At 39.0% G+C, this 26,673-nt stretch overlaps 2 protein-coding genes across 3 annotated transcripts; one reads left to right on the top strand and one right to left on the bottom strand.

Moving 5' to 3' along the window:
* Positions 1 to 2,673: 2,673 nt before the first annotated feature.
* slc39a4 (solute carrier family 39 member 4) lies at positions 2,674 to 9,381 on the top strand. Of its 2 annotated transcripts, none has more exons than XM_078268341.1 (12): positions 2,674 to 2,874; positions 4,634 to 4,960; positions 5,822 to 6,023; positions 6,319 to 6,467; positions 6,605 to 6,788; positions 7,098 to 7,270; positions 7,371 to 7,568; positions 8,067 to 8,169; positions 8,533 to 8,595; positions 8,707 to 8,859; positions 8,970 to 9,157; positions 9,253 to 9,381. In XM_078268341.1, the coding sequence occupies exons 1-12, from the start codon at positions 2,674 to 2,676 to the stop codon at positions 9,379 to 9,381; spliced, it is 2,070 nt and encodes a 689-aa protein (XP_078124467.1). The 2 variants fall into 2 exon arrangements, with proteins under 2 accessions (XP_078124467.1, XP_078124469.1); XM_078268343.1 differs by having other exon boundaries at positions 8,067 to 8,171; positions 8,541 to 8,595.
* A 2,801-nt stretch (positions 9,382 to 12,182) lies between these two features.
* On the bottom strand, positions 12,183 to 25,677 carry recql4 (RecQ helicase-like 4). The gene is made up of 28 exons (XM_078267938.1): positions 24,971 to 25,677; positions 24,687 to 24,720; positions 24,456 to 24,571; positions 24,195 to 24,341; positions 23,894 to 24,045; positions 22,376 to 23,465; positions 22,212 to 22,294; positions 22,035 to 22,134; positions 21,500 to 21,668; positions 21,035 to 21,145; positions 20,534 to 20,701; positions 20,339 to 20,431; positions 20,039 to 20,175; positions 19,811 to 19,894; positions 19,323 to 19,511; positions 18,696 to 18,878; positions 18,293 to 18,494; positions 17,842 to 18,035; positions 17,376 to 17,459; positions 17,056 to 17,193; positions 16,821 to 16,931; positions 16,328 to 16,601; positions 15,903 to 16,032; positions 15,561 to 15,721; positions 14,869 to 15,046; positions 14,216 to 14,369; positions 14,018 to 14,126; positions 12,183 to 12,529 (listed from the first exon to the last, which is right to left on the bottom strand). The coding sequence occupies exons 1-28, from the start codon at positions 25,052 to 25,054 to the stop codon at positions 12,408 to 12,410; spliced, it is 4,797 nt and encodes a 1,598-aa protein (XP_078124064.1). The 5' UTR covers positions 25,055 to 25,677; the 3' UTR covers positions 12,183 to 12,407.
* Positions 25,678 to 26,673: the final 996 nt, after the last annotated feature.

Raw genomic sequence — 26,673 nt, 5'->3', positions numbered from 1 at the left:
ATTTTCAATCAAGCTGTAACAACAGATTCATAGTGTTTAACCATTTGTCCTGTCAGTCAGTGTTTTTAGATTGTCAAGCTCTGTACTGATCGTGTGTTGATACAAAGTGTTGAAACAAACAATGTTGAATGTTGAATGTTGTAGCAGTACTGTAAAAAGTATTTTTTTTCACAGCTTTAGCTTAAATAAAATAAAGCTAAACCTTGTCTACACTACCCTAATGTTGAAAAGCACTCATCTATGAAGTCCATAAACTAGTGATTTATCCATGCCACCAAACCAGCACTTAAATTCTTACAAGAGACAATAAACCTCTCTCCTTTTCTCTTCACAGCTGACAGTTCAGTCACTTTATCTTCGAGAAAGTTATTATTTCCCTTAAATCGTCACCATTAAAAATGGAGAAAAGTTATCAAGTTGGTGAAGCAATGTTTGTGACCGATCATTTTTAAAGAAGTCATCATTTTACAAGGAAATGTACAGAGTGATAGACAAATTTGATATAATGTAGGGAGACCAGGGACAGTTGTAAGAGGGGACGGTTGTAACACCTTGAATTCCTCCGGTCAGAAACAACCTAGAGTGATGACACTCACTGTGCTCATGCTCAGTTAGTTTCCCTCCATTCTCCCAAAGAGGGAGCCATTTGAAACTTCCTGACGGCGTTATCAACAAAAGGTTGTTATTGAGGTAAAAAAAATTACTTTTCTTTGTGATGTACTTTTTTGGATGCTGTTATTAGATCAAATGTCTATGAATTCATACAAGTATTATTATAATCACTGTTTTGTAAGCTAAAAATAGAAATGGCTAACAAGTGTCAAACTAGCATTTAAGCTAGCTCACATGAGATGAAAACATGGCTGGTGATACTTTTTTTTTATATCTTAATTTATATCTTAAAAACTAATCAAGCTAAAAAAAAACTACATAGTTTCCCTTTAATGTGCAAATTAAAAGTAAAATGTGCACTGTGCATTGCAAATTAAATGTAAAATGTCATCAAATCACATTTTAAGGTAATTATCTTTTTTATATAAAGATAGTCAGTGGAAACGTGATTGCTTACAGCATGCCAAATATCAGAAAGAGGAAGACAAACAGGAGAGTCCCATTTCCTGTGCTGTAAAGGGCTTCCGATGAAATCAGACAGGGAAAGTTAGTCAGGGGAGTGGCCAAATCATATGGCATTTGCCATGTGACCCTGCACTGGTTCCACAAGAAGAGAAGCTAGGGATCAAAGACACTTCCTAGAGTTGGATACTGGACTCCGAAAAGGGTTTTCTCACTAGAGCAGGAGCTCCTCTTAAGAGACTACCTGATGCAGACAGCCCCCACCCCCGCTCTCTCTGTTGTTGAGAATGTTTGAGTTCATGTTTAAACTTTTTTTTGGTGTTTTACCCATTAAATCATTTTCTTGCATTATAATTTGACGGCTTCACCTTTTTTTTGTCATGTAGTATGAAAAAAAGGTAATCATTGCTTAAACACATGAAATGAATAGTCATAATAACATGACTGATTGAATATTTTCCATTTTGAGTATATGATTGAGTCATTATGTATATTTTAGACATATACACTGTTACAACCATCCCAGTGTACAGGGACGGTTGTAACAGTTGAGAGACTGTATTAAAATCCATTTTGCAACCTGTACATATTTCATAAAACCAATTAAATACATTGTTTCAGCAATTGACAGATTGGTTGTTGGTTATTCCAGTGTAAATGGTTTTTGAGGTATTGCCAAAAATTGCAAAAAGTGTTACAACTGTCCCTGGTCTCCCCCTATTTATGTTTGAAGCAGCTTGGTTTTTAATGACACATAATGACTAACAGCATCATCGTTCGTCTGTTTAGCTGTCTGCAGGCCTAAGAAGATGATCTCGGCTTCATTCATTTGGACCAAGATCTCCGCATACTTTTGGCGGTTTACATGTAAAAGATTGCCTAACATCACATCCAGGATGCTTTCAGAGGCAATGCCTTATTCCCATTTTTAACTTAATCACTGAGTTCATAAAACATCTTCTCTAAGTGTCACCAGACTCTCTTAAAATAATTTGTGTCTGACGTGTCTAACATTGAAATATTTTGGCCATTGAGTTTGGAGGTGCTGTAATTATGAAGCAGGTTTCGGAATAAAGGCTAACTGAAAATTTGAGCTTTTAGTTGATATAGTAGGAGCCCCACCTCTTTAATATATGTGCAGAATCCAATTATATGACCAGCCTTTAATATGGCTATCAATATCTGTCTTGTGTGAAAGATATCCTTTAACATTGATAAAATGGTTGATAAAAGATGTATATCTAAAGCAATTAATTTGAGCTTTTTTGGCCTTAAAGGGCTTTTAGTGCAAAAATACCAAACAAATCAGTCTTGTAATCTGATCGCCTACATACTCGAGGTGTGTTGTATAGGCCTTCCTCTAGTTTAATAGACAGGTATAGGACAGTACATGCCACGTCTCAGCCAATCACAATCCAGGTCCAGTTAACGCGTAGCCTAGTGGTTTTAAACTGATAACAGCTGTGAGCTGAGCTCTCTAGCTCAATGTGTCTGTAGAAATACCTTTGGGCTGTATCAGTCTCTAACGGCCTATTTTGTACATTTTCTTTTTACATTAATCCATTCTTATGAAAATTAGTTATTAATCAAAGTTGTAAGATGTTTTTCTCCTCGCTGCTAATTCTAGCCAGTTGGGGTTTGCTCGGTTCTGTTTCGGGGTCTCCCGCTGTGGAGGAAGCGTATGCGGCTGTGCTCAGCGTCGTGTCTCCTGGACAGCAGTATCTGACCGGGGAGTCCCTCGGCTCCGTCTTTAATACACTGGAGAAACGTGTGCAGTGCGGTGAAGTGTCGTGTGAAAAGGTAAGTTTTATTAGGCTTAACTCCGCAGCCAGGTAAGAGAGCCAGGCGGCTGACTGCAGGTGCAGCGCAGAGAGGTCGAGGTCCAAAAGTGATTAACTGAAGGCCTAACTGCTGACCTACGGTTACATTGTTAAACTGGATTTCTTCTTTTTCTTTTCCTTATTATTTATAATAATAATAATTATACGTAATAACATCAACAATAATGATAATAATAACTTTATTTGTATAGCACCTTTCATCTTTCATAGCCCATATAAAATGTAGCTCAAAGTGCTTTACAGTATGAAACACAATAGAGAAAAGACTTATAGACAAGATAAATAAGTTCATAACAATAAAATAACAGACACAAAATTAAAAAGCCAAAGAAATTAAATTATTAAAAAAAGTTTTTTCAAGTAGCCTACTTATTTAATATTTTGGTTAATTTGATTGCATTCTTTATAAAATCGGAAAATGATGGATAAAGTTTGTGCTGTTTCCAATAAATAAATAAAAAATGGCAATATTAAAATATAAAAACGAACTAAATGCCTGCCTGAATAGCATACAATCTCAGTGGGAGAAGTTCTATTTTAGCATGTCTTAATCTGACTAAATGTGTTTGGTATTTAATGACTAAACAAAATGATTACTCTATGAAACATTTGATAGCTAGACTAGTTCATCTACTGATTTTAATAAGGGCACTTTTGCAGACAAAAGTATCAGTACGAATGAGAGTGAAGTCCCTGAACTTGCAACATGTCAGCGATAATCTTTATAAATGGACAGTGCATGGCTGATAAGAATCAACTCAGGTGGCTGCTGATAAATAAAATGGACAAAAAGAAAATAGCTTGGATTATAACACACCTAATTGTTCTAAATAAAGAACTGCATGAAATGAAGCAGTGCAAGTGAAGTAATATAACTTGTTAGTGTTAATGAGTAAAACCTTTACGAGGTTCAATAAAGTAATAAACCACATTTGACCTAGAGTGAAAGTCTATAATGTCATGCCTGGTGTCAATGAGTTTGACAGTTTGACCTTGTGATTTAACAGTTTTGTTTCCTGTTTTGACAGTTTAGGGGTCAAGGGTCAATTCACCTCAATCACAGAAATGCATTTTCTCCCTTACCATCCTACTGGTATTTAGCCACGCAGATAGTTTTGGTTTTATGTGCATGTTCTGAGATATCAATCTGCTAATGCTGCAATTCCAATACAACTGAATTACATCTAATTTGTATTCCTTAAAGCATTAAAAAAAAACATTTATAAAATCCATCCAAGTTTTCATAGAGACTATTTCTTCAATTAAAAGCAGTTTCAGAATAAACTTCACAGTGAAGTCTCTGGATTATAAAGACAGAGAAACTAAGAAACAGGGTTAAAGTGAAAACATCAGAGACAAGTAAGCCTGCCAAATAACATATGGCAAAATACAATTAGAGGTAAGTGAGGCACACCTGTGTCAAACGTACAGAACATTTGTAAAAGTTGTACATATTTCAAACTCTTAATTCTCTTAGAGGCTCTGGGTCAGGATCGATTGTTGTCAGCATATATAGTACATTGATTTATATTGTAGCCTACTTCTAATCTGAAAAAGTTGTTTGGCATAGAAGGCAATAAAAGCAGCTGATAGCCATAATTATTATATTGCAGGTTGCTGTTAATGCAATGTGCATATTTCTTTTTCTAATCTAACCATGGGTTTGGTTGAATTGACCTATAAAGTGATATGAGATCTGTATGTGTTTTACTGCGTAGTGTGATCTAACAGATGCCATTAACCAGCTGATCAGGAATCACTCCACCCATGGAGAGGATGAAACTGGAAAAGGCAGAAAACATGTAACCATCAGTGTGTCTCAGTTCACTGCTCTCGCTGCCGGATGCGTCCTGTACCTCTCAACCCCTGGCCTGGTCTGCACCGCGGTGAGGCAGGGGATATGGGGAGAGGAGGCCGTACATTTCCTACATGAAATCACACAGCAGGAGCAGCACCAGGACCATGACCACGAGCACATACACATTCATGGGTTGACGGCACTGCTTAAAAAGCTCCACGACCACTACAAGCCCTCAAAAAGTGAGGTAAGCATAAGACAAGTATAACAAATAAGTATTTTTTAGTAGACCAAACCTAAAAAAAGTACTGTTTAGTGTTTGTTCATCTGTGCTTGATCTATCTATGGCCCCTCCCAAGAGACATTAAACATTACTGCTACACAAAAACGACTCAAATATTTACTTTTTTACTTACTCAAGTTAAACTATTTGGAAAGGAAACATTATCCTTGGGTTTGATTGCTTGTCACAGGAATGTGATGAGGTGTCGCATGAAGACATTTATCAGGATTAAAAAAGTTAGCCAAAGAATTGTGAGAACGCTTTCTGGACGTAACATACATCATCATTAACATACAAAACTGAATCACCTTCCCAAACCCTCTCTAGAGTATGGCATAGTTGTATTCAGTTATCTAGGAAAACTTTCAATTCTGCTTTGCTACTGAATTGAAATAGCCCTCAGGAAGAGTGCTGATCAAAATGAACAGTATCGTAATTGAATTTGGGCTGCAACAATCGATTAATCTGCAAAAAACAACACAAAACTGTAAATAATGACCATACATGTATGTAAAGTCTAAGGTAACGTCATCAAATTGCTTGTTCTGACCATCCAACAATCCAAAACCTAAATATATACAATTTACAATCACATAAAGGCAAACAAAAGCAGAACATTTTTACAATTGAGAAGCTGTAACTGTTAAAAAATGATTTAAACAATTAATCAATCATCAAAATGATTGTTGGTTATTTTTCTGTTGATGAACTAATCAACGAATTGACAATTTCTGCTCTAAATTGAGTCAGTAGGTAAAACTCTCTTTTGGTTATACCCATACCTTTTTTTGTCCCTTCTCTCTCTCTTATCACCATGGTAACCAGAGCTGTGTAACAGCCAGTGACATCATGACCGAGGCCAACGCATCATCAGCAGAACAGAGACAGGAAGTGGGTGCAGTTTTGGGCCGTGTCCTGTATCACGCCTTGCAAGGTCACTGCTTCATTAGCCACTCACTGCCTGAGGAGAGCTTCTTCCTGGACTTCATCATTGACCGTCTGGGGTCAGAGAACTTCACCGTCGGGGGTAAATGTCTTTTCAGAAACACAGAAAAACACAGATACATGCAGAGATAGAGATTCATCACTCAAAGACTCTGTAAACTTAGGTTTAACCACTTAGAAGACTAAAATTGCAAGATCTATTATACACATAGGTATTTTTGTATATACAAACTTACACACCTTGTGGTTATTTTCTTTCTATTAACAGAAGGAAAAGTTAGTCATATTAGAAGGAAAGGTTAGTCATATTATCAATTAAAACCACTTGAATCCTGGAGTTCTTTTGCTGAGGTGCAGGTTGTATCTGTGTTGTGTAGATTTGGAGGCCGTCATGAGGAGTCTGAACCTCGGACCTGACCACGAACATGAGCAACAACACCAGGACGAACACTCTGATCACGATCATAGTGGTTTCAGATGGAGGAAGAGGAGCGCGGGGCATGAAGGAAACACCACCTGGGATCGGGTACATATTGCATGTTAAATGAGCAGAAAAATGCAAGTCCATAGTGGTTGTGGTGAACACATACAGTACAGCTGACATAAGAGTTTACTACAGCACCCAAGTCTTACCAGACCATTTGTGCTCATATGTTTCACCAGTTCTGTTTCTCAGCTAAAGAGCTGCTCCTGATCTACAGTCTGGCAGACAACAGCTCTGCCTCCTCTGGCCTGGGTCGGACCGACATGGCTCGGCTCAGCCCTGCACTCCTCCAGCAGATTCTGAGCGGAGCGTGTGCAGACATCACAGAACCACCAACACCAGATGGGCTCACCAAGGCTGAGAGTAAGTGACCATTCTGAAAGAGCCACAGGCAACCTGCCTCCACCTCTTATTGAAAAAATGGCAGGTGATGTTGCACTTGAAAATACCCTCAGGTTGTAACTGTGTAAGCATGCAACCTTATAAAATAAAACAAAATTCTGATTCACAAACTTCTAAGTCAGAAGGTTTTGTGGTAATAAAGGCTTATTTTACATTCATATTTCTTCATATTTCTTTTTTCTTTTGTTGCAAAATATTAATAAAGGTGTCCAGATAACTCTTTCAAATATAGTCTATCTGTTCTTTTTCTATTCTTTCTTTCTCCTGTAGGATACCTCTATGCAACCATTGCCAATATTGTAATAACACTGGCGTCCATGTGTGGCATTGTGGTTCTGCTGTGTACCTCCTGCACCAATGTGTTTCAGTTGTGTATCCAGTTTTGCATCAGCCTGGCTGTAGGTTCACTGACTGGAGATAGTTTACTGCACTTAATACCCATGGTGAGCGAACACTTTTAAAGCTGCAACAAAATATTCTTTTTTTTTTATACTAGAGCTGAAAGACAATCATGGTGATTTTTGTTGCGGTCTGTGTGTCCAGTTTCTAGATTTACATGTGCACTCACACAACACCAACAGCCAGAAGCAATCGCACGATGGTCAACAGGAAGAAATTCCAGACTACATTTACAAGATCTTGGTATTGATCGCTGGGATCTACTACTTTTATCTGATGGAAACAATCTTCTCTCTCATTGTATATAAAGATAATCATCACCATCATCAACATCATCATGGGGTAAGAGAAACAAAATACCATACCAATATGAATAAAACACAGAATTAAGCTGATAAGAATATAAATATAGAGTCACCATTTTGACTTTATAAAAACCTGCTTTTGAAAATATGGGAACCTAGTGGGATCTTGGCAAGGAAAAGTCGACTATAAATCATGTCAAATTATTAATGTAATACAAAAAAATTAACCCAGAAATAAAACCAGCAATTTACAAGTACAAAATCTTCCACTGTATCCTGCATCTGTACAGGATCTCGTTTTCCAAAATGTGCAGCAGCGTTCAATTATTACATTCTGACAAAGAAATGTCGAAAATGATTTTATTTTTATTTATTTTATCTGTACTGCCTCTAGGTGAATTTTACAATCTCATTCCTGCCCAACATACCACTCTGTTCTTTACTTCCTCAAATCCTACTTCTTACTCATGACCTTTCCTTTTGCCCCAACCTTCAGGCTAAGGTTACTCATTGTTTTGTCTCTTTCTCTCTTTAGGAAGAATCAGAGCCTCACCACTGTGACCATGGGAGGGTTTTAGAGATGTATCAACAGGAGAGGAAACAAAAAGACAAGTCACAGTCAACATCAAAAGCAGAACTGGTTAGAAACATACATTTGAATGTTTAAGGTGGAACACTAACCAAAATGCAGGCAAATGCTTTTCTGTAAAGCCTCTTGGAATCCACTAAATATCTGCAAACAAAGTGTCTACTACTGCTAATACTATTACCTGTTAAAATGGCTAAGCAAAATCTTGAAACTGTAAAGATACAGAGACAAACTATTCAATATTATGTTTCCTGTTTTATGATTCTGTGCTGGTGTCATTTCATGTTTCACTGTTTTTATCTGTATGTTTTACCTGTATGGTTAATGTTTTTAATGCACTGTAAAGCAACCTAAAATAACATGTTTTAATATTATTATTATTATTATTATTGAATGTTTAATATAATATGTATGTTTCAGGTTGGCTATGAAGACCATGAGAAATCCCTTTCAGGGTTGAAAGAGCACACCAGAGGTGAGTAAAACTTTTTCCAGCACAAAAATAAATATGCTATCATTGAATTGTGAGGATAGTGCTAATCGGTGGCTACTCCACCACTAACTAATACGTTGTCTGCCTCTACAGAACAGCGTCTGCTGCCTTATATGATAACTATCGGTGACGGGATCCACAACTTTGCAGATGGCTTAGCGATGGGCGCAGCTTTCTCCCTGTCATGGAAGTCTGGTCTGGCCACATCACTAGCTGTCCTCTGCCATGAAGTACCACATGAACTGGGTAAAGAACACACACACACACACACACACACACACACACACACACACACATTTGGTCATTTTCCATTAAAGATTTCTTAACAACACCCTGTTGCTCTTTCTTCTCTCCAGGTGATTTTGCCATTTTGCTCCACAGCGGTGTGTCTGTCCGCAAGGCGTTGCTTTTAAACCTTGGCAGTGCCATGACTTCGTTCATCGGCCTGTACATCGCTCTGTCTGTAGCTACTGACCTCGCCACCAAACAGTGGATAGCTGCCATTACTGCAGGACTCTTCCTGTACGTGGGGCTGGCTGACATGGTGAGTATTTGTGTTTACAGAACTATTTACCAGACAATACAAACTGTAGCTGATGTTAAAATGGTAACATGTATCTATCCTCTTTCTCCTTTCAGCTCCCCACCATGGTCCACATCAGCAACAAGAGACCCTGGCTGATGTTTCTGCTGCAGAACGTCGGCCTCCTGACCGGGTGGAGTATTCTGTTGGTGCTGTCAATTTATGAAGAGAGTATCAGCTTTTAAAACACGGACATCGGTCTGTTCAGTGGGTTAATCCTACTTCTGGTATAATCTATGCAGATTGTAAAATCTTATTCAGTCACAAGACCTGGCGTTGTCCTTGTTCCCACTAACAAAAGGGTAAACAACCAGATGGGAACTAATCCAGTCAGACAAAATAAAACTTGCTATGCACCCAAATGCCTTAAAATCCCAAACCCTCAACCACAGACGGTGGTTATTTGAGCATGTTTCGAATGTTGTTCACTATTGTCCTATATCCGCTGCATAGTTCAGCTCGACAGTACTTGTCTGAATGTTTACATTTCACAAGGTTCACGTCTGCTGAAGTTAACATTAAACAATGGTAAGAGAAATCGAGGAAAATCCAACACACTAATTCAGAAAATGAATGGTTAAAGTTTTCAAACAATATATTCAAGTTAATAATTTGCATTCTTATGTTTAAAGTTTCTTGAGTCAAAAGTGACATTGCTACAGTACAATAGTAAGAGAAATTCCACTTTGTTTTTCTGAGTTTCCTCATATAAGTTCATCTCTGGGTCAGGACTTGTATTTTCTCTGAAATGTGAGTTCATGTACTAACCAAACCTACTAAAAGTAGATATTTATCTGTGCAACACAAATCTGTTTTTTTTTTCTACCAGGTGCTTTTCTTTAATTTTCCACTGTGCATAGTATCCCCTTAGTGTAGGCGGGATCCTCAGCTGATGAAAGAGTGAATAACAAAATTGGGTTTGCATGGCTATTTACAAATGGTGAGTTTGTGCAGGATGTCCCGTATCATGCTAGTGACGGTTGTGTCTGACCAATCAGTGGTCTGCAGTGTTTTGACTCCACCTTTTAGTATCTGCTCAGCTTACTTGAAAGAGGGGGTAACAAAAAAGTAACAGGTACTATCCGCCACTTTTGCTAATGGCAAATAAAAATAAAAGCGAGTAGAGTCGAGCCATGCAGTGAGAATGCTGCATAACGTGCAGTAAAATTGCACAGTGGCCTCCCTGTGATGTTTCCTGTATATTTTAATCAATAATCTTATCAGGTGCACCCATGGTGGTGGGCAAAATATTACAAACAACTTCCAAGACACAAATGCCACAAACTGCAAACAGGAGAGCTGACAGCCTCAACAAAAACTTAATATAATAACTTTTATAAAAGGTAGGATTTATCACAGGACTTCTGTGGTGGACTGCATCGGGTGTCGCTACGATCTATTAAACTGGAATCTCAGTGTACCCATAAGTGTTTTTAAAATAAAAAAAACTTAACAATGGTAATATTATGATATATTCTACCTTCTTTTTTTTTTTTAACAAATGCTGAGACTGCTTATGGTCACTGTAACCCATGGCTGTTTTTCTGGCAGTAAAAGAATGCAAATGAAACTGCTTTTTAGAATACACATTTTGTTTTCCCCATGAAAAATGTGTTAATATACATGTTGGTATACAGTGTATATATATATATATATACACACAGTATATTTTGTAACTCTTAAAACCCATTATGTACTCATTTCTGTGAGACCTGTCAATCAATTTGGGAATTTTTTAAGCCGTGGGTTTACCCATTTGTTTGTCTGTGATGATAACAGATTCTGCATTGAGGCCTGAAGACACACCTGTTGAATTTGTAATCTTTGTGAATGAAGTGAGAGGTGCAGTGGGAACTGGATTTTATCTTTATATGTCTTGTCTAATCTCCTCGATTTGCAGGTTATGTGAATGTCTTCATTAGGGACAGAGTCCACTGACAACATGGCACAGAGATGTCACATGTACAGTACGCTATATGTGTCACAAGCATAACCAGTCTAACATTCTCTCAGACAAAATGATCATTTGGGTTGTGTACTGATCCTTTAAGCAAAATATCTCAACTGTTGGAGTGAGATTACATTTTATACAGACATTTAACCAATCCAATGCTTTCATTTAGGACCAAATCTTCAAAACTAATGGCATTCCATTCAAGTTCGTACTTACTGATACTGTGATACCAACACTTCAAACTAATGTTTGCATTTAGTTTGCATGTGTAAACTAAATGCATTTAGCTTAAAGTACTGCCTCCCAAAGCTGGTAGCAAAGATGTAGACGCTTCCTCTTGTTTTCTAATGACAGAATTTTCTAATAAAATAAAGTGTTTCCCTCTGTGTCACTTAAGAAGACATGTTGATATGGTTCAGTAGGAAAAGCACAGATGCAAATAATAAAAGTGAGTGAGTAATGAATATTACGGACATTAGGCAAATTTCTTCACATTTTATGACATGTCAGAGTCGAAGCAGATATGCAAAAGCCAGAGTCCACTGTTAAAACACAAGGAAGTAAGAAGAAGCTCCCTATACCCCTGCTGCTCTTTACAGTAACAAGACACAATTAAGCCCCGTTGTCTGAATGTTTACATTTCACAAGGTTCACACGGCTGCTGAAGTTAACATTAAACAATGGTAAGAGAAATCGACACACACTACACACTAATTCAGAAAATGAGTGGTTAAAGTTTTCAAACGGGGTACAATATATTCAAGTTAATAATTTGCATTCTTATATGTTTAAAGTTTCTTGAGTCAATAGTGACATTGCTACAGTACAATAGTAAGAGAAATCCCACTTTGTTTTTCCTCATATAAGTTCATCTCTGGGTCAGGACTTGTATTTTCTCTGAAATTTGAGTTCATGTACTAACCAAACCTACTAAAAGTAGATAAGAGCTATTTATCTGTGCAACACAAATCTGTTTTTTTTTTTTCTGAGATATTATTATTTTAAATAAATAATGTCAATGCAAGACCAAGCTAGAAAAACAGAAAAACTTTATTTTTAAATTACAATCTACAAAGAAAACAAGTGTATGTATACTATGTATATGTAGAAAACTATACATTGTAGAAAACTACACAGATTAAACAATTCAACATGATGGAATAAACAGCGATATAAGAAACAAAAATAATTTCAAGAGTATGAGTGAGCGAGTAAGTGCATGTGTGCAGACCTGTGAATGTGCGCACATTTGGTCGTTCACTTGAAGCGAATGATCTCCTGGGTGGCCAGTTTGATGAGCTGGTTGAAGTCAAACTGGATGTACTTCCTCCAGTAGCGTCTGTCCCTGCCGTAGATTTGAGCAGGATAACAAGGACTGGCTGAAAGAGAGGTTGGGTATACAGTATACAAGTCTTTAAATGAAGCACATACGTTGATCCACAGCTGAGAACTGCACTTTACGCCAGGCTCAGATTATAGAAACTTTTGGCAAAATATTTGGTTTTATTGACATTATATATAATATATTTATGAAAATACAACATAGTCCTGCATTTATTCCGTTGTTGTTTGGGGTTTGAAGAATCTATTCAGGGTTTTTTTTACAGATTAAATTAGGCTCCACGCAAACGGCTGGCTGACTCACTTCACACCTATTGTAATTTGCAAAAATCTAGACGGTCAAGGCACTGTTTTCTTACCTGAGACAAATAAAGAGTAGGAAGAGAAAAGACTTTTGAAATACTGACAACAAAGCTGGGGTACGTAACAGGTTTGCTGGACAGCTGCGATAAAGGTTTGTGAAGATGTGACCACGCCTGCATAAGATAAGAGCACTTTCGAGAAGACAACATCATAATTAAACCCCATGTATAGAGGAGAGTTAATACAGTTTGAAAAGGAGCAGGGGATTTATTTAGTGTAGAGAAATAAATTAATCTGCCTGTATGAGAGAGAACGCTAAAGGTGGTGGGTTTCTCTCCCTGGCATGATTAAAAGTAAACTGTAAGCTCACAATGTTTTCGCTGATCCTATAATACCCTCTAGAGGTTAACAGTCCTTTTGATCATTTTCACAGGATAGCCAGCTGTTTGTAGTTGAGGCGCTGAATTGTTAAAGTCATTTCATTAGAATAAAGCTACATGGTTTATATGCTGGTTGAAAAAAAATCTAAATTCTGCACTCTGCCGTAACCTGTAAGGTCAAGTTAAACCTCCATAGTGGCATCTGTGATCTCCTAACTTATAGGGCTGTGTATTGGCAAGAATCTGGCGATACGATACGTATCATGATACATGGGTCACGATTCAATATATTGCAATATATTTCGATACTGTTCGTAAGGCGATATATGGGGATTTTTTTAAAGTATAATTTTAGAAAAACTAATATTAAAAAAAAAAAAGACATGATGTGCATTAAAGTCAAAGAAGTTTACTTTAGGTAAACAATTCAGTACACAGAAAATCAAACTGCCAGTTTGGGATTGTGGTTCTTAGTGAGCAAATATTTATATGGTAAAGTAGGCCAAAGTTCAGCCATAGCTACATTGTTAGCTTCTAGCAAAAAGTCAGGCCCTGCTAGGCACTGTTAGGCAAGGACACTAGTGGTGCGTCTCAGCATAGCCATCTAGCAGTAGTGGGTTTAAACACAACATAAACGTGAACCACTGTCTTACATGAATATTTTTGCACCTAAAAAAAATAAAAATAAAAAATCGATATTGCCTTTTTGAAAATCAATACAGTATTGCAAAATAAAATATTACGATACTCAAGTGTATCGATTTTTTCTTACACCCCTACTAACTTACATACTTGTATATTTTGTAAGAGCATCGTCAGATTTATGCGTTTGTGTGCTCTCACCTATGCCGTGCAAGATTCTAGCAACAGCTCTTCCAGAGAACTTCTCATCGCTTCGGTTGGAAAGAAAACTTCTGATGTCGGCTCTAATCTGATTCTCCCAGTCTAACAACTGCAAAAACACACATAAACACAAGTAAGCTACAATATCCAGAACATTCACGACACAAATTCAGCCGATAATCATCATGCGTGTTTTACCTTATATTTGTCGAGCTCCTCGATGTCCACTGGTGCGAGCATGTGGCTTCGGTCTCGCCTCTTGTCGAAGTACTCAGAGAGAAGGTCTTTCAGCTTCAGGCTGCGACTCTCATCCAAATCTTCGAGACAGGACGATGCACTCTGGAACGCAACACTGCAACACAATGCACACACAGAGTTACACACACAAACATTTTGCAGGACTCTACTGTCTCTGTTGGCATTCTAAAAAGTTTTTGTCAACGTGTCAAAGGTGTGAAAGCTTTTATATTGGGATACATTAGTCGTGATTTACATAATTTCATAGCAACCTTTATAAACAACTATTATCCATTAGCAAACCACTAATTCACCAACAATCTCACCCATTAATGCATCATGAATGAAATGACAGATGGACTTGGTTTACAAAATCATAAGTGAATTACAAATTCAGATCTTATTGTCATTAACTTCAGGTATTTGTTGATGTGTTCAGTTGCAACCATCTTGGAACAACACAGGCAAAGAAATCGAGGAGAAAGGAGGATAACACTGTTTTACTTTTGGCAGTTTCAAAAAAGAAAACATTTTGAGGCTGTGGAAATATAAATAGGTTTTTATGATAAATTTACCTTGTGGGTTAAAAAAAAACAGCTTTACTGTGTGCGTACCTTTTGAAGGCCTTGAAGCAGGCAGTCAGCTGGTAGAGCTGCGTTCTCTCTTGGTTCTGCACTCGATTGTGGAGGAACTGACAAACTCTGTCCATCTCCTCGTCGCTAAGGTCGCCAAAGGAACGGAAGTAGAAAGACAAGGAGGAGAATTCAATGTGGACACCGCTACGTCCGCCAACTGAAACACAAATATTTGTGATTAATTGTTGAGTGTCTCCATTCATACATTTTGATTTGTTCACTTTTTAGTGGCAGTGTTAGTTTATATGGTAATGTTTTCCCAAACACAGGAAGGGGGTAAGAGGTAGACATTTAGAGTAAAACCAGTTCAACTACAACTGTAAAATTCTTCACCGTTTGCACCGTGTGCACCTTTACATCAGACTTGATTTAATTCAGTAATAACAGTGACATCTTTTTCCCTGCTATGTGTTTTGCGCTTTTGTGTCTGTGTGGATACTTGCTTGAGGTTTTGGAATTCTGCAAACCAAAATCTGCCCCAGAGTGATAAAAAATATATTTGAAGACTACTGAAGCAACATCAAGGAAAGAAAAAAAGACAATAGAAACGTATAGACACTGACAAACCCGAACCCACATTTAACACAAAGATGTATTGGTAAGAAATGTTAGTAAAAGAGTAATGGGCTGCTCCAAACTATGCATGCCTTTAAATTAGTGCTCACACGTACCACTGCTCCACTGCAGCTGTCTGAGTCCTCTCTTCACAAGAGGAAGCTGCCATCCCATAGTGTCTGCAACCTCGACGACATCAAACTCCAGCTGATCACACGTCTCCACCCGCTCGCCCGCCATCCGCTTTCTGGCCAACACCACAGCAATCGGAGGGCAACTGTGGGGCAAAATAAATTAAGTAAAATAGGATAAATTTGAACAACATATATCTTTGCCATTTCAAATATCTAATGACAACATTCATATCTTTATATAAACAAACACATATTCGTGCACACACACTATCTTTTTCAGTGTCTTCTACTGGAGTAGCCTAAAGAATGACAAACAATCCATACATTTTAATGATTTTCTGCAGCTGTCTCGGTCCGCCATAGCAGCTGGCTTTACACACAGACAGCATGGGGTGGAGAAGTTCGACAAAGCGCTGAGGATGCAGCTCCAGATAGCAGAGCAGTGTTTCTACACCTGAAATACACAAACACACAAAGAAAAAAAGAGACACTTATGTTTTGTTTCTCCTATTACTGTTTTATATGCATTTGGAGCATTATAGCCACCAATTTACTGTATTCTAATTGTACATTGAAGCCTGGCATGTGACTACTTCATGAAACTTGACTGGGTCTGTATTTTCGGCAATTTCTCTTAATATACTCTATAGGGGCCTAGTACTGTATGTTTACCTGTCCTGCCACTTACATATCTATTGGTCTTCAACATCTATTTTTGTTTTGATTGACTCAGTCATGTTTCCACTTACCTTCCTCTGTGATGTCCAGAGCCTCCACAGTTTCTTGGATGGGAATCGCTCTTTCATGCGTGTGACACACTCGCTCTCTGGGCCATTGACTGCGCTCCTCTTCCTGGTCCATTAGCCAATCACCGGCTCCTTTCGCCTCCACGTTCCTGTGCTTCATCGAACCGTCAGCTTCCTCGTATTCGACTGTCTGCTCCTCTTTCCTCTCCTCCTCTTCCTTTCCTTCATCTCTACCTTCATGGAGGGGTAGCTCTGCTGCATCGGGATGGGACGACTCCTTGCAGTGAAAACAAGGTCACATCATTCACTTTGTTTTATATACAGATAACTTTGTGAAATGTGTCCTCACTAAAAACACACATCATTTATAAACAGTTTTCCAGCTAACGGGTGAAAGAGTGAAGAAAAACAATTAAAGAGATATTAGGTTAAGATATGAAAGTACCTATAATAGTATAGTAATAGTATAATATACCTATTATTATTTTTGTATTACCTGTGCGGTTACTGGTGTGTCTGTATGTACTATGTCCTGCTGAGTGGGAGGGTTTAGGTTCTCCTGATCACACACATCCATCATTTCCAGAAGCTCTGAATCTTCAATGTCCTTTACACACAGACAGTTTTTAGTCAGTGGAAAGTTTGTATGTAGAAGACAGTCAGTCACACACACACAGACACAGACACACACACACAGACACACACACACGTAGTTAGAGTTGTAGAGTTACCTTTACAAGTTCCTGTTGTCTCTGGTGTATCTGTTTACATTTGCATGGCGGAAAAACTTTCTGGACCAGTTTCTTTACCGTGTAGTAGTCCACTGTGTCCGCATAGATGTGGCGACGAAGCTCATGGAGGTCGGCACCCTACAGACACACAAAAAAATGTATTTATACTTCATATATATATATATATATATATATATATATATATATATATATATATATATATATATATATATATATATATATATATATATATATATATATATATAAGTGACAGCACCAAGAAGACCAGCAGAGAACCATACAGATAGCTACAGTCTTACCTCAGGGTCCAGAAAGAGGTGACAGTGTGCTGGGTCTCCATCTCTTCCTGCCCTCCCAATCTCCTGAACGTAGCTCTCAAAGCTCTGGAAACACATTGACCAGAAAGGGAATAGATAAACACAAGAGTTGGGCCCTGGTTTTAGCAGAGTTTGGGTTGGTTTGGCTGTGTTTTTTTTTTTTTAAGAAGGTAGAAAACAGGTGTTTTGAACCTTCATTGTTTATTTATTAATTGTTTTTAATGGGAATTCGAAAATCCATCACACCATGACAACCGGGCAAAGTCCTCCTGCTGAGGAAAATGATGTGATATGATCAAAAGCTCCAGAACAACTGCTAAATGTGGTAAAATAGTTTTTTTTTTTTTTTTTTTATTTACCTATGCTTTATGTTCACAAAAATGTTATCAAAAGGTTTTAATGTGATTACAAAGTTTGAGGAGATTTTGCTTTAGATAAATTAGACCACCTTAGGCATGTTGTAGTGTATGATACCGCGGACGTCAGATTTATCGAGGCCCATGCCAAAAGCCACAGTGGCCACCACGATTCTGAGCTCCCCGCACATGAAGTTGTTCTGGACACGACGGCGCTCAGACGCTGACAAGCCCGCGTGGTACGACTCCGCCTGCCATTTCAGCGGTTTACGAATCTTCTTCCTTGCTAAAAGTAGAAAACACAGGGTAGAAAGAAAACAATAGAGTGATTCAGTCAAAGAGAGACATGTACAATCAAATAAAGTAAATGCTTTTTAAGGGATGTAATACAGCAGCATTCCATACTATGTTCTAGTTTTAAATGTGGCATGTCTGATGTAGACGTGCTACATTCCACTCCTTCCCCTAACAAGTTTCTCTCTCTCTCTGCTTCAGTGATAAACACGTTTTTAATCAATCAAATATGAATTATTCCACTCTTACCCAGGTCTTTCTTTTTCTGTCCTACAGGGTTGTTTTGTATCCGTCTGCTGCTGTTGGTGTGCTTGTTTTCTTTCACCAGCACCCCCTGCAGGCAGGTCCGGAGCAGTGCCGCCACACGAGTTGTCTCCTCTCTTCTGGTGCAGTAGACGATGATGGAGTCCAGACAACCAAAACGATCACCTTTCAACAAGGACACTAAAGCCTTAATTGATAAAGACGAGAGAGACAGAGAGAAATATTAAGAGAATATTTTTTTCTAGACAGACACAATGAGGCAGATGGCATCTGACATGGATGACAAATTCAGGCCCTCTGAAAATGTCAAGGAACATTTAGACCCAGCATCATTTCAACTTTGCGTTGCATTGCTCAGGGACACAGACAAACATGCTACTCGTCACACCTGATCTTTTTCTCTATCCATGGACACGGACAGATGCAGGTTAGGAGGCACTGCTGCAGATCGAACTGCAATGCCGTCTTCATCGGTGATGTCCAGATGTCGCGCAATGTCCAGAGCAGTGGACAGTGTGGCCGTAGCTGTGAGTCCCAGCAAGCACTGCACTCCCAACCGCTCCCTTAGTACCTACAAACACACATACAACACATAGTCTTTTGTGACTGTATTTTGTGGCAATTATTAGTTCATACAGGGATGTTTATGTGTGACTGGCAGCAGATAGACCAACACTGATGCTTAAGATTGTAGCCATCATCAGGAGAAACACCATTCCTCAGAAAACTACGATCCAAATTTATAAATATGCTATAAAATGAGCAGCTTGGTGTTGAAGAAGGTGGTTTTAACTGTGCTGAAATTGGGTCGTTCACATCTTCTAAAAGTATCTGTACCTTTGTTGTATGGTTGGTTTATTTGCTGACCTTCAAACAACGGTAGTATTAATATCAAAATGTTAAGTATTAAGCACAATAAAATTCTGTGCATTCTCATCTAATGTTTAGAGGTTGTTTTTCCTGACAGATGGAAACTGCAGTGCAGGAACCGACACAAACACCATCATTAACCCACCTTACAGAGCCTCAGGTAGCAGGGTCTAAAGTTGTGTGACCACTCTGAGACACAATGAGCTTCGTCTATACAGGCGAAGGCCACAGGAGGGAGCTCCTGAGCGGAGGGCAGACACCCTGACCCTGAACCGCCTCCACCAACCAGAGCCTCTGGAGAGAGGAGCAACACACACACCTCGCCTGACTTCACCTGGAGAAACAGAGAAAGGAGATTGCACATTATGTGCTGAATATATGATAGTTCAAACTTCCAAGATTACTCTTTGTTTTAAACTACATTACTGAGAATCACAATCAGTTTAAACTGCATTACTGTGCTATCAAAACACCTCTGTACGGTTTACAGAAAAAGTGAATGGCTTTTCATTCTGGATTTGAAATGTGGTATATATTTTTTACTCTTTGAGACACGAAGGAAGATGTTGGAGTTTAAAACCTACAACTGTAGTGTTCCTCAAACTCTGAAATCTTGAGTCTTGTGTCGGTTACCTTTTCTATGGCAGCTTCTCTCTGTTTCATTGTCATGTTGGAGTGGATACAGGCTGCCTTCAGATTGGCTGGCAGGCCAGACAGCTATACACACACACAAACACACAAGACATGTATGACAAAATTTATTAATTATCACTGTGTGTGTGTGTGTGTGTGTGTGTGTGTGTGTGTGTGTGTGTGTGTGTGTGTGTGTGTGTGTGTGTGTGTGTGTGTGTGTGTGTTTACCTGATCGTCCATTAGTGACACTAGCGGTGAAATTACCAAAGTGATGCTTTTTGATCGCTTAGCGTACAGGAAGGCTGGGAGCTGATAGCACAATGATTTACCCATCCCTGTTGACAACACTACGAGGGTAGAGAGACCTGCAGGAAAAAGTGGGGGAAAGAGAGACAAACATGAATACAGAGATTATAGGTGTGTGTGTGTGTGTGTGTGTGTGTGTGTGTGTGTGTGTGTGTGTGTGTGTGTGTGTGTGTGTGTGTGTGTGTGTGTGTGTGTGTTATTATGTGTGTGTACTGTGCATACCTGACAGGATTCTCATGATGGCTTCCTCTTGTCCTGGTCTAAATGACTGGTAGCCGATGTCTTTCAGAGCTGCGTACACCTCAGCAGGTGTTTCTAAACAGACACACATTCCCACAAAGATAACATGAGCAAATGTCCTGTGTCTTTTTTTTCATCTTGTTGTTCTTGATTATAAGCAACACAGCTAGTGTTTACCCTGGACTTTCCCATCGTCTGTGAGATGATAAAGTGGTTCCATTGGTGGTGGAGGAGCAGGGCGCTCATAGTCAGGACGGATTACATTCAGCAACACCTCGTCTTTATGGTTACTGTCCGCCTCCTTATCTTGGTACGGCTGCTCCTCTGTGATACTGAGAGGCGCCACTGGAACACACAAACATCTGGATTTAAATACACACAACAAACAAACACAAAAAGACCTGTGATACAGCAAATAATATTAAGATCTCATTTGCAAAGTTGCATTGCTTGTGTGTGCGTGTGTTGATTTAAGTTGCATTAAATATAGTTGTCACAAATTTTTTGGGGGGGGCTGGACACATATTTATTTAACAAACAGACAAACCTGAAAACCTACATTCATGCAGGAGAAAAAAAACTCCCAATATTTAGAACTAACACTGTCACAAAAAAAAACTGGTTAGCTGAGGTGGAAAGCAGTATGCTCAGTAACAGAAAGTTCAACAACAGGCGTACCCAGTGGCTGAGGTTGCAGTGTGCCTGTTGCCCTGGCAACCTCCTCCAGGGTGGGCAGTTCAAACAGCTCCTCCTCAGCAGGCTGGTCCTCAGGAACAGGAGGGGGAAGGGCTGCAAAACAGAGTTGTTCAATTATACCACCAATGCAGAGGTGATATTTACAGTCTTGTGTAAAACAGCTGAATCTATCGCATGGTCCTGATATGTTCAGGCAAATAGGCTGTCCTTTCAAAAAGTGGTCACAGGACTGTAGCTCATACTACAGCTGGTCAGCCAGCTATGTGCATTTAATGATCTGATAACGTAATCAGTATTGTTTAGTTGACACCAAAAAAGTGATTACATTAATTGAGGAGATGAACAACTGCCCACAGAATTCTCAACAATAAAAAAAGTTTTTAGTTTTTTGTCAAACAAGTAAATTAAACAATCATTTATTTGTGAATATGCGTCACTTTGTATTACCTCGTCCCTTGCAGTCCATGGCCCAGTGTCCGGTCCCTCCACACTTGTAGCAGGTGTCACCCTGGCGACTGTGCCCCCCTCTGAATCCTCCCCTCCTTCCTCTGCCAAAAAATCCTCCACCAGCTCCACCAAACCGCTCGCCTTTCAGCTGGAACTTCTGCATGTACATCTGAAACACACAGCAGATTTATGACAGTGAAACAACTCTGATAACATTGTGATAAGTCATGTAAAACTGACGTATGGTTTAGATTTCTTTGACAAAAGGCACACAAATACAGCCATTCCTCAAAAGACAGGTTGTGTATACGTATTGCCTTATTTTCTAAAAGCAATAAACACAGCTAATTTATTTGGCAAGGAATCACACAACAAACAAGTGTGTTTTATCATTTAGATTCTTAACGCTGAACACAGTGCATCATTCACTGAGTGAGCACTGAGTTCAGTTTTACCTTTAATATTTGATAAGACAACTTCTCTAAACGCTAGTGATCAGTCCCAGACACATCAGTGCCACTTACGCAAAACATACCTGTTTGCGTAGACCAGCCCCTCTGAGTGCGTATCCTTTGACATGAGACTTCTTCTTCAGATTTATCTTCACAAAGTTACCCTCTGTGGCTTTCATGCCTCTGTACAAATAAAGACGTGTTTGTACACAGAATACAAATAGAAATGTTTCAACACAGTAGGACGTGTATCGTCTTACCTGGCTCTGACAGGCTGACTGTGATACATTCTCTTGGCTCCCAATTCCTCCTCTATTTCACCAAACAAGTTCTCCTGAGGGACCTTGACAGAAATAATACTACGTTTAACTAATTTGAACAGTATGCACAGTATGTGGTGATGAATACAAATTAACTGACTTACCTTTTTGGGTTCCTTGGTTTCTTTCTCTTCTTCTGCCTCTGTATCTTCATCTCCCTTTTTCTTGGTTCTCCTTTTCTTCCCTCCTACTTGAGCTGGGCTGGGGTTTACATCAGAGCTCTCCTCTTTCTTTTTGCCATTCCTACGTCTCTTCTTCACTCCTCCCTCCTCTGTTGTCTCTCCCTGCACGTTCTCTTCCTCCCTCTGCCTTTTCCTCCCTTTCTTCTTTGTACCTTTGGATTTGTGACTGGTCTCTGTGTCGTCTTCTGGCGTTAAAGGTGGCGACAGTCCTCTTTCCATCTCTTCACCGTCCTTCCTTTTCGCTTTTTCTTTCCCTCCTCCTCTGCTTTTTCCAGTGTGTTGTAGAGAAGGTTTCAGTGCACTGACCGTTTTGTCACTTGTAATGCTCTTAAGCCCTGTATCTCTTCCCAAGTCTACTGCCTCTCTGCTTTCTCCCTCTGCATCTATTTCTTCTTTTTCATCTCTTTGTATTTTCCCTTCCGTTTCTCTTCCTCCCTCTTTCTCCAGATGTATCTCCTGGTTGCCTGCTCCAGGCTTCACCTCAGTCCCCATCTCTCCAAACACCTGACACCTCTCTAGCCAGTTCTTGTCGACAAAACTCAGTCTGCTGGCAGGAGAAGCCCTTACTCCAATGCCTCTACTTCCCATTCCTCCTCTGAAACCTCCAAGAACCCGAGGGCTTCCTCTCAAGCTAATCAAAGTTCCAACATCTGCATCACTAATACCCTTATGGGGAGTTACTAAGGTTTCAACATGTTGTTTTCTGTCTCCTGAAGCTCCTATACTTTCATTTAACTTTCCTGTGGCTCCTACATCTCCTCTTGAAGTTCCTACTCTACATGGAGAAGATAATGATGACAACAAGGCAGAAGATCTGGCTGGAGAGGGAGCTACACTTGAGACATTTTGATTTTCTGAACTAATAACTTTACTAGCACTACTACAACTACTGGCAGCACTTGCAGGCTCTTCACAAGACTCTCTGACAGGTTCAAATGGTTCAAACGGCTCTTCAGGCTCCACTTTCTGAGGTGTCTTTGAAGCCAGGGATCCCAGGCAAGTCTGAAATTTTCTGTAAAGGACAACATTATACACATACACATATAGCTCACACAAAACATTTGAGAGCCATTACTCGTCATTCTATTCGAACAAACGTTTCTTAATGGCTATCTGGCTTGGAAACATAAGATAGCAGCACCACAACTATTGGCAGTGTTGATAAAGTGCATGAAATACAAGTAAATATGGGGTACATAGGTGAGCTGCAAAAGTCATTAAAAAATGACTGAAAGACATTGGAGGACATAATTAACACAACATTGGGTACATCCATTTCCAAATTGTCAAAAGTTTAGTCACAGTAGTGGCTGTTAAAGATGTAACAACAGCACTATTAAGCACATCGAAACAAAGACAAAGTATCTGAGTTTTAGAAAATGGTTGCCGAAAATCCAAAACATTGAAAAATGTGTGTCGAATAAAATAATCAACTATCACCTTGGTGTAAAAGGGCTGGATTCAGGGTCAGTGAAAGTGGTTTTGACAGTGGCAGCAACAGGGCTTTTTGTCTGTCCAGTTTGTCGATCTTTCAAGGAGTTTAGAGGCAATCGACTGGGAAGGACTGATTTCCTCAGTGAGACAGGTCTTTCCTGGAATATAAAAAGAAACCATATATATTATTGTTAATGTGACCCGTCTGTCACTTAATCGTAGCACAATGACGAAGGCCAAATGTTTAAGTGTACATTCTCTCTCTTTCTATAATGTGGTGTGGTCAGGTTTTTCCAAAGTGCCTCACCTTACTGAGTGTCACCAGGTTGTTTTTAAGCTTTAGTCCATAGTATTGGGCAGAGGCCTTAAGACTGTCTTTTTCCTCTGCTGTGAGTCTGGGAGAAGATGCCGGCTGTGAACTGCGGTTTAGATGGGCACCCCAACAGTCCCCGTCCTACATAGATCAATCAAAGCAGATAGACACATGCATAGGCAACAAATAGCCTTACTTGTCTATGAGGTTTTTTCTACAAAGAAAACACAGTCACAAACACACTTTCTTTAGTACCTTCTGGACTGTTATGACCTCAGCTGTAGATCTGGGCTGTTCAGCATGTCCGCTGGCTGCATCACTGCTGCTGTTTTCTTTGGCTTGTTTTAAACTGCGGTACTCTTTATACAGCTCTGGAATAAAGATACATAATGTAACATGCTTCTGTCTCTAAACAGATCATCTATGCTGGAGATGGACTAGATATACTTCTGTTTTTCTGTGTTGCAAGTTATGGATCATACTCACTCCTGGTCTCCTCTGGAGCTTGATCAATGTCCTCCTGGAAATTAAAGACCATTTAAATAGTTAACTATTGTGGAAAAAAGGGAAACTGTACCGTAGTAGCAATGACATGTACTGGGACCAACAGAACAATAACGAAACCACAAAAACAAAAACAAAAAAAACATACGACATGCATAACCATGCAAAATATCTTGTTATTGTGAACCAAAGCAATGGGTTCACATTATTTTGGTTCCTCTTGACTCTCGGCTAGCTAATGTTTAAGTAGCGTTTAAATTAGCTACCTTGTTTGGTTTCCTCTGGTGGTCTTTGACGAACCCCTGCTCCCAGCTTTTCAGCTCAAGTTTCACCTCGTTGTATCGATCCATGCTAACGCCAACTACAGGGCCGATACGTCTTAATGTTACCTGTCAGAATTATCTAACTTTAATTAATTGCATAACTTACATCATTTAACGTTAGAGCATAACGCCTGTCGGGCGACAGCTACCGTTACAGCAACACGATAACGTTAGATGACGTTAGCTAACTTAACGTTATTATCGCGACATTATTGCTGGCGTTTTTCAGGATTTAGCAGCGAAACCCTTGATTTTTAATAACTTTAGCTTTTTCTTCGTCTATAATAAAAGTTATAGCGACTCAAAATGACAAAACGTTACATGTGTAGGGCATAACTATCATGTTGGAAAAATGTATTAAAGGGATTTCTTCCGCTGTGTGTTGTTTACGATTTTCCCGCGCCGGAGAAATGACAGCTTGTGTTGCCAGGTTCCTTCTTGTATCCTCCAGTCTCACAAAACATACCGATAGCTTTCGGGTTTTTAATCAAGGTGAAACAACTTTATAAGCGTAAGAACATGAATACGAAAGTAATATAAAAAGTAGTCTATGTAATATTGTGAATCTCTTGAATTTCTAACACATCCGTTTAGGTTTAAACACGAAGAGGGGGGTTGAGCCCGTAGATAGTCGATTGAGCATGTCAGGCTCCACTTCCTCTAGGATCCGTACACTTCCTCTTAAAGGGACAGGGACGAGAGAAATGGAGGAAAGTCATTAACTTTCCTTTCCACTCATAATTTTCACAGTTTGAAAATAATCTTTTCCATAAGTATTTGTCTTTTCTGCTACTTTATACTTCTACTGCAGTACATTTCAGAGGGAAATGTTGTACTTTTTACTCCACTACCTTTATTTGATAACTTTAGTTACTTTGCAGATTTAGAGTAATAATACAAAATCTAATAAACAGATGATGATGATGTGCTATTCGCCAGGGAGAAATTCATAATCTACCCTTTAGGCAGAGTATATAGAGTAGTTGAAATTAGCCCCACCTTTATCAGCTGCTGATGCTTACACAATAATTATAATCCAATAATGTACATTGTTCTGAAATGGGTACTTTCACTTTTGGTAGTTTAAGTATATTTTGATGCCAATATTTGTATACTACACTGTGTAAAGTGACACAATTTTTTAGGTTTTGATCTTGAAATGAAAAATACCTTTTCTAAGTTTTAATTTCCCTGAGGTTATTGTCCTGTTACTGTTATGTCAATGTGTCAAAAGATTAGAAATTAAATCAATCACTATATGATCTTTTTACATGCAGTCTGAAAATAAAGCCTGTTGCTAGTTTGTAACTGGCCTCCACAATCCTTCAAGATGCCAAAACCCTTAAACCCATAGATAGTCTCTGACTGTCCAGCACTCTCATGTGTCCAGTGTCCATTGCAGGAAACAACGTGTGCATTTTGTTTTGTAAATTATAATACATATTTTTTTCCAACTAGCTTTGGCCTGTACAGAAAAATGAGTAGAGCTTACGGCTCTTCATAGTAACTGGGGTTTACTTTTGTACTGGACTGGTTGTACTTGTACTAAGCAATACATTTGTCACTGAGGTCTTGAACAATTAATACCCGCTTAATCACTCTTCACTAGACACAATAAGCAGACTAACAGAAAATAAACTAACATT

This window comes from Sander vitreus, chromosome 14 (assembly GCF_031162955.1).
Source record: "Sander vitreus isolate 19-12246 chromosome 14, sanVit1, whole genome shotgun sequence".
Lineage (NCBI taxonomy): Eukaryota > Metazoa > Chordata > Actinopteri > Perciformes > Percidae > Sander > Sander vitreus.
Note: the sequence above shows the minus strand (reverse complement) of the source record. Positions and strands in the feature narration are given on the sequence as shown.